This window comes from Astyanax mexicanus, chromosome 1, assembly GCF_023375975.1.
Source record: "Astyanax mexicanus isolate ESR-SI-001 chromosome 1, AstMex3_surface, whole genome shotgun sequence".
NCBI lineage: Eukaryota > Metazoa > Chordata > Actinopteri > Characiformes > Acestrorhamphidae > Astyanax > Astyanax mexicanus.
In genome coordinates, this window is record NC_064408.1 from 85,741,791 (window position 1) to 85,750,483 (window position 8,693).

Below are 8,693 nucleotides of genomic sequence, written 5' to 3' on the forward strand. Positions count from 1 at the left end.
ACCATCAGGCATAAAACTTGGTAGATAGTTTTGCCAGACCGCCATGAATTGTAGCAACAGGTCATCTTTTAAGCTCTGTATGGGATGGATTATTGCTGGAAACCTTTAGGAACCCCTACAACTCCATTCCTAGACATCTAGCATGCTGCGTTACACGTGTTACACACTGTATGTGTGGGTCAAAAAATTTACCCATAGTTCATCTCGGCGTTAAGTTGCTAGCTCATGTATTCAACAAGTGTATTGTTGTTCTACCAGTTCTTAACTATGGCTGCGAAGTGTGCACTATACGAGAGACCATAAGCAAAGGTTTCAAAAGACTCATCAAGCCATACAACAACAGATACGGTACTCTGAATTAAATAGGTCCAGAAAATTAAAATACCACCATTTTCCAGCAAACTCAATGTAAGTCGGATGGGCAGTTCATGTGACATGTTATGAAGACAAGTGATTGACCATCCTCATTAATTTCTGGTGGACGATTAACTTTCGACAGTCATGAGGACGACCCGCAGATCGATGGAACAAGCTCATAAATGATAAGTTGGGCAGAAATTGGTACCTACTTGAGAGATACCAAACAATAACAAAAAACGAATGGCTTAAGTGCTTTCGTTGATGTTTGTTAACCTTTATTGAATAAAGCTCTTGATTGATTGTTTGATTGATTAATTGATTGATTGAATGATTGATTAGTTGGTTGAGTTTCTCTCGAATAGCATTGCAATCTGACACTACCTTTTTGGTGCATCTATATTTGCAACCATTTCTTTAACAATGAATGTAGTTACTCATGTAACTTTTTGCAACCGTTCTGAATAAATTAATCATATAATAAGGTTATAATCCAATACAGTTCAGATTATCTATAACTAACAGAAACAATTTTGCACTTCAGGGCACAGAGGAGCTGGAGGTGCGCATTCTGGTGCAAGCACGCCCAGGACAGGACATCAGGTAAACTGTGTGTGTGTGTGTGTTTATGTGTGTGGGTGTATGAGTGAGGGTGTGAATTCTGCCCGGTGCAGGTGTCAACATTAATATTAATATACATTTTTTTAATCACCTCTTTGTTCCAGGCCCATTGGTCACGATATAAAGCGTGGCGAGTGTGTGTTGGCCAAAGGCACACACATGGGCCCATCAGAAATCGGCCTGCTGGCCACAGTTGGGGTCACCGAGGTGGAGGTGCACAAATTCCCTGTGGTGGCAGTAATGTCCACGGGAAATGAGGTTAGAACACACATCCACACGCCCTACAAACACAGCCACAGCTCCACTGACAGACAAACTCTCCATCATAATTAAGCACCATTTCTAACACACTCACAGGGATTTAGGGTGCCAGTCTTATTTGAACAATACTTCAGCGTAATGCCATGTGTCATTTTCAGCCCCGGAGTCATGTTTAATATTTAAAGCTGATAAAAGCTTGGCTGCTTGGCTGTGGCAGCGCGTGACAGGCTGTGTTTCTGTTTTCCAGCTGCTGAACCCGGAGGACGACCTGCACCCAGGAAAGATCCGCGACTCCAACCGCTCCACGCTGCTGGCCACCATCCAGGAGCACGGCTACCCCACCATCAATCTCGGCATTGTGGGAGACAAGTGAGCCCATCTAATTGTTACACACTACATTACACAGAACCGAATCGAACAGAAACAGTTTGGGAAGATTGACGTACTATAGGTAACGCTGTTCTTTGTTGCTTTATAATGTACAGAGATGAGGCAAAACATTATGATATGTAGCAGCAGTGTGTAATGGTCTGGGATATAGTTTAGACTGTAAGACTGTATGATTAGAGGGTTAACACAGAGTCCCAATAGGAACGTGTCTCAATACACGGTGCCCTGCTGGGTGTGAGGCTGCATAGCCACAGACTGGTGAGATTACTCATGTTAACAGTAGTACGCTTTCTAAATCATCTACCATATTCATCTACCATATTTAAGGCACACCAGATTATAGGTTGCATTAAGCGACACTAGCAAGGCTGCCTACATTGAAGTAAGCAACAGTTTTACCATGTTTCCTTTCTAATGGGAAGCTGTGGAAGTGCCCAAGTAAACAAAACTATAATTCCTAAAAACATAAAAAATAATAATACTTTTAAAGTCAAACGAGTGCTGGATGTTAATCTACACAGATTTCTCTCCTGAAAACTGTTTATTTATGTAAGTAAATCACTTCTGTTTATTTACAGTAAGCTTAGATTTCCAATGTTTTTTCTAAGGAGGATTTTTTAGTGAAGTTTCTCCAGCACTAAGGCTGAGTGCAGCAGCAATAGCATTAGCCGCTAACCAAGGCGCTAGCAGGACGTAAATGCTGCTTGACAGTGCTACACTAGGAACCCTGCACATCAGCTAGCGGTTTGTTCCACGTAGCTTGTTTAACACAGTAAACACACAGACCACAGTTTGATGTACTAACCTCTGAATGGAGATAGAGCTAGAGCTGCGGTTAGCAACTAATGCTAATGCTGCTGCACCAAGCCTTATTGCAAGAGAAACTTTACTGAAAACTCACCCTGATAGTGCTGTACTTTAGCAGAGTGGCTTTAGTGCTTCTTAATACCTGACTGGTAGAATTCATACATAGGGCGCACAGGACTATGTGGCCTTATAGTCCATTAGACACATAGACAGAAGAACAGTGTCTCGGAGCAACTGAAGAAGGTGGTCTGGTCCTGGTTTGGCAACAGCATTTTGGGTCGTAATGTTTTGGCTCATCAGTGCATAATTTTTGCACATTGTTACAATTCAGAAAACGTTGACATCATTTTTTAACCAGTAAAGAAAGTCAATTGGCTGTAATTAAATGTGGATAAAATTGGAAAGAATGTTTTTTGATAACAACACCTTAGCACTGTAGCTCTAAACTAAGGCACCAACCATGACTGTGGTGGCGGACTATATTTATTATTGAATTATTAGTTTATACAGTCAGATTAATGGGTGTTTCTCTTGAAGTTCTATACTCCAATCCTAACCATTGCCATGCTGTTCCTCCCGAACTCCCAACCTTCTCCCCTTACAGCCCGGATGACCTCCTTAATGCCCTGAACGAGGGAATCAGCCGTGCCGACGTCATTATCACCTCAGGGGGCGTGTCCATGGGGGAGAAGGTGTGGCCTCACTGCCTTTGGATGTTTATTTAGCTTTTATGTGTTAGTTTTTTTGTGTGGCATCCTGTCATTCACTTAAGATAACAACCTAAAAAACTAGCCAGGAACTGGTCTGAAGCATTAGGCTTTAAAGGGTCATTGAACACAGACACCCATCACAGAAAAAGAGATTAAAATAAAGTGTAATATGCAGAATGTGCCTTTACTGTAATTTATACTTGTACAGTACAATTAAATTTTTCTGTTCATGTATATCTCAGGTTCGAAAGCTTCAGTCTGAGCACAGAGTGAGCCATGCTACAACACCCCTGGCTCCTTAACATCTCTGTAGCAGTTTCTAAAACTGTACATAAAACCTATAACCCTGTGATTAGTAACACTGTGTCCCAGCTACAGAGTCAGACAACTATATACATAAATACATCTAAATTACTTGCTTTTGTGTTCCATATGAACAGTATACAGTATAACATTAGGGTTAGAAGTCAGTTTAGTCCGGTTAGCCCTGCCCTAACAATTCAGCTTAACATATCAGGTGAAATCAAGTGTGTTGGAACAGTAAGAACACTAAACTGCAGTCCTGCAGCCCTCCAGCACTGTGGCTGAGAAGCCTGGATTAATCGCTCTGGTCTGTAATACATCTTTCAAGCCTTTATATACATTTTTCTTCACGACTCCATGCTGACATCTAGTGGCTGACTCTAGATTTAGAGGGCAGATCTCTACAGCAGTGAGACATGGTGATAAATAATTCATGAAGTTGTTTTGTCTGTGGTATTGTGTTTTTTTTAATGAGAATGATTCCATCATTGTTAATGTGGACGGTTAATTCGGCCCGTTTTGACAGGACTACCTGAAGCAGGTACTTGATATTGACCTCCACGCTCAGATCCACTTTGGACGTGTCTTTATGAAACCAGGGTAAGTGGATGGATGCATGGATGTTTAAAGGGACGGTAAAGCTGTAAGGAGTCAGTAGACATTGTGATTTGTGTTTCTTCTTCCAAATAGTCTCCCTACAACATTTGCAACTTTGGACATGGATGGTACACGAAAGCTTATCTTTGCTCTACCAGGTAGGGACGGTGAGAACGTTTGGTATGTTTTTCTTAGCAATAAGACACACACTCTCACTCTCTTACAATCTCTCTCTTTCTTTCTGTCCCTCCTCTCTCTCTCTCTCTCTCTCTCTCTCGCTCTTTTTCCCAATCTCTCTCTCCTCTCGCCTCAAAAACAATGATAACAATTATATTGCAAATATATTGCAAAACAATAAACAAATAAAATAATTAAAAATAAATAAATTAGAACTCTGCTTTAATTTTAGGTTTGTTTCATCATATAAAATGTTGCAAAAAAATCATTTTTTTACAATAAGCAATAGAAGCAAAAGCTTTCAAGAACTGTTGATCTGAGCCTTTTCAGAGCAAAACCCTTTAAAGATGAGTAAAGTGCCCTCTTTTTCTCATTATAGGTAATCCTGTGTCAGCTGTTGTCACGTGTAACCTCTTTGTCATCCCCGCCTTGAGGAAGATGCAGGGAATTTTGGACCCCCGGCCCACCATCATCAAGGCCAGGGTAAGGGTCAGCCTGCTGCCTGTAGTTACAGCTGAAGAATGAGTGTATTATCTTGGCAAAATTAAAATGTGCCCTTTTTTAGTCCTGTAAAATAGTAATAATGTAAATTTTACCTATTTGAACTCAACTGAACTGTGATGAAATCTGTGAAATGTGTACTGAATAATTTACTAAAGAACTGTAATTGAATGAATGTGTAGTGAGGTTTGTAATATTTTACTACTTGTTATATAAAAGAGCAAAAAGATGATGATGATGATGATGATGATAATGATTCAATGAATTCACACTGTTTTTGTGTAACTAGTAATACATGTATATACCCGAGATGAAAATACAAACCAGTGAAATTGTGTCCTATCTCTTTCCAGTTGTCCTGTGATGTAAAACTTGACCCACGCCCAGAATACCACCGCTGTATTTTGACATGGCACCATCAGGAGCCTCTGCCATGGGCCCAGAGCACAGGTATGTTCACACTGGTGGTTTTAGGTATGGATGAGTATGTGTGTGTGTGTGTGTTAGGCTGTTCTGTGCTCATACATTACACTTCTTTGCTTCAGTTTGTACTCTGGTACACACCAATTTATTGAATCATGTCCCTTTAACAATGTGTGTCCCGACCACTTCCAGGTCAACCCTGGTTAACAGTGGCGTAACTGTTAGAGGTACAGTGGGGGAAATTGCACTGAGGCCTGTGGTGCCCACGCAGTTTGGCCCCATATAAGTCAGAATTAGTTAAAACCCCAAGATTCAAAGCAACTGATTCTTATTTTTTTAATGAAGCTCTATATAGTAACATGCTGCAGCAAATACGCAAAAAGATAAAGAATGAAAAATAAACTTACATTTGGTTAAAAAAACTCAGTTAATTTACTTATATCACAGAAAGTGTTGGTGCTTGTTAACCCTGAGTTATTGATTTAAATCAATTGATTTTAATCCTCATGGAGGATCAGATAGATTTTTTCTCCATCTGTTTAGGTTGTTTTGTTTAGTTTTTATCTGACTCACTGATCAATTCTTATTAATGCTCTGAAATCCCTTTCAGCAAAACTAGGTTAATCTCAACTGCAGTAGTAATATTTGCCTTGATAATAAATAAACAAACAGTTCAGAATGAGCTTTTGTTGTGGGTTATAGTGTGGCTGTAATCTTCTGTGTGTGAGCATCACCACTCGTCTGGGATGCCAACAGTGTTTTTCATTTATCAAGAATCTCAGAGTAGAAGTACTGATGTAGGATCACCTCTGATCAGCTGTCTAATGGAATTCAGTAAACTTTAACTGATCCTGGATCAGTATTCTTACTCAGGGAAGTTTAATGAATATGGGTCACAGTTACAAAACTATTAACCAAGTTAATTAAATCCAGTTCTGTATGTTTAGTTAATTTACATTAAAGTATTTTATATTTGCGTGACTGCATGGTTTATGAATCAATGACAACACATGCAAAATCATTTTAACGTCACAGGTTAACACCTAGCTGTATGTTTTACTATCTGGCCCACTGCTTGACTTTAGCTTAAGTTAAATATTAAATATTGGTAATACACAGTAATATTAGCTAAACAAATAATAGATATTATAATTGTATAAGCATTCCCCTGTTAATTTTACTGAAACCAGTCATTGTATACTCATTTATCTTCAATCTAATTAGAAGAAGAATAGAATTGGTGGCTGTTAGCAATCATGGTGTTACAACCCCAAACATAGAGACACTATTTCTCGTCATTTATTGTTCCTGCCTTCCTTACTAATAGCACTTCATTTGACACTTTCTGTGTGCAGACATTTTTAAACGATTACTGTATTTAAAAAATGGGAAAAAATGTTTTTTAATGCTTCTTTAAATGCTTCTTCATACCAATAGATCTTTTCTTCACCATTACAGCCACTTTTTTATTGTTTATCTTTAGGGAACCAGGTGAGCAGCAGGCTAATGAGCATGCGCAGCGCCAACGGCCTCCTCATGCTACCTCCCAAGACAGAGCAATACGTGGAGCTGCACAAGGGCGAGGTGGTGGACGTCATGGTCATAGGACGGCTATGATGTCGCTAGAGATGGACAGAGGCGAAGAGGGAAGACCATCAGAGCGAGGGTGGTTCACGGTGCATGCCCACATATCATTGACTATCTCTGTAATATGCAATGGCACAGCTAGTTTTTATTGATTTGGATAACGTTGAAGTATAGTCAACATCTTGATCACAGAAATAGATACGTGAAAAAAAAGAAAAACGTTTAAAAAAGATTCTAGTATTTCAAGCAAAAAATATAACTTTTAAGTAAAAAAATCTAATTATAAAAGAGATTTATTCTGTAATATATTATTATTATTCTTATTACTCTTATTATTATTATCATCATTATTCTTCTCATTATTATTATATTAAGACAACTTTGTTCTTTTCATTGCAATAGCTTTGTGTGTTCAATGCTAGACCTTATCGATAGCTGTAGCATTTTAATAGACAGCAGTAGGTGCCTGCCAGGATTAAAGGGAAAAAAATCTAGTATTTCCTCATTTAAACAACAAAAAACAGATGAAAACGAAATGAAATCTGTTTTTTGAGAATGGGGAAAAACGTAAAAGGTTGGAAATCCGCGTGTGGTACTACTGGAAAGTGGCACTTTCTGTCTCGAGTGTCATTGGCGTGACACTTCTGTTCTTTCTCCCATTAGTATGCATCATTATGGCTTCACAAAGAGCTTTGCTTGTTGTTTATCTTGTGAGTCTTGTTTATGTACGCAGTGCCAAAAGCAAGGGTGGACAAAGGTTGTGCTCGGGGGGGGACACAAACTGGCCGCCCAGTCCCTGAAGCTTCCTTATAATCACCTGACCTGGTGAGACTCCTTTCCCTCTCCCCCGGGGGGGCGTAGCCACTGGATAATCTTTTATTTAAATCTATTAAAAAAGGAAAGAGGGAAGAAAACTATCCCCGACTAAAACAGCTTCTTTAAGTGCTGACAGCCTTTTTAACCTACAACACAAAAATGTACAGTTAAAAAAAGAAGAATCATATTGTACAGATCTACGTGACCAGCACTCCTGAGGAAAATGACCAAGCAATGAGGAGACATTACTGAACAACTCTGTACAATAACATTTTCTGTAATGATATGAAACTGAAGAGAGAGACTATGATAATAAAATCCTTGATCATTATATAAAAAAATATTTTGCAGAGTTTTTTTTCCACTGTTACATGTCACATTATGTATGAGTATAACATGCTTGAATGTAATGGATTATGAAAGAATTATGTAATAGAGTTTGAATGAGAATGTTATAAATGATTAATTTGTTATTTAGTGACGCTTATTTTATTATCAAGCACTATATTTGTTTTGTTATAGTTTTGTTTTGTCAAAAATACTATTATTACTATTATTCAGATGTAAACAGTGGTTCATAATGAGGTTTTGTGTGAAACCGTTCATTGTAGAGAATCTTACTGTCTCAGACATGTTTGATAGAAACCAAAGACTACCATGGCAACAACACAAAACCACCAGTGATCCTACATGTATTTTGTTTTATGGTATATTTAATAATTATTATGATAATAAAATAGGTTCAGATAAATAATATTTTTTTGTGGGCCATCGACAACAGAGGTGTGGGTTTGGTTGCTACTTTTAGCAAGCTGCCACTGTTGGGCCCTTAACCCTCACTACTCCACGGGCACCACAGTGAAGGCTGCTTACTTCACCAGTGGTCACTGTGGTTGTCTTGTCTTATGCAGCCTCCACCATAAATTACTACTGTATTTAAATATATATTTTAGGCTCATAACTCTCAAAACTATGACAAACAGTGCCAGGCATCCACCTGCTCCATAAAGAAGTGTTTAGATATTTAATTTACTTTTTTTAAGGGAGATTTCAGAAGCATCAAAATATATTCAGGTTATTTTACCACTATTTGAATAGTTCTGTCTCAGAAAGTTTTTTTATAAAAGACACTAAATCCAATTA

At 38.5% G+C, this 8,693-nt stretch overlaps 1 protein-coding gene across 7 annotated transcripts in view; it reads left to right on the forward strand.

Annotated features, from left to right (window-relative positions):
• Nucleotides 1-7,891, forward strand: part of gphnb (gephyrin b) — a 139,410-nt gene extending 131,519 nt beyond the window's left edge. For 5 of the 7 annotated variants that reach the window (XM_007255478.4, XM_007255482.4, XM_007255481.4 and 2 more), the window contains 9 exons: nt 902-960; nt 1,083-1,236; nt 1,487-1,608; nt 3,041-3,128; nt 3,976-4,049; nt 4,140-4,213; nt 4,603-4,706; nt 5,078-5,174; nt 6,631-7,891. In XM_007255478.4, the coding sequence (XP_007255540.1) occupies nt 902-960; nt 1,083-1,236; nt 1,487-1,608; nt 3,041-3,128; nt 3,976-4,049; nt 4,140-4,213; nt 4,603-4,706; nt 5,078-5,174; nt 6,631-6,764 (906 nt within the window). In that variant the 3' untranslated portion in view covers nt 6,765-7,891. The remainder of the gene's footprint in view (nt 1-901; nt 961-1,082; nt 1,237-1,486; nt 1,609-3,040; nt 3,129-3,975; nt 4,050-4,139; nt 4,214-4,602; nt 4,707-5,077; nt 5,175-6,630) is intronic. The other 2 variants (XM_007255480.4, XM_007255484.4) reach the window with 1 other exon arrangement.
• Nucleotides 7,892-8,693: the final 802 nt, after the last annotated feature.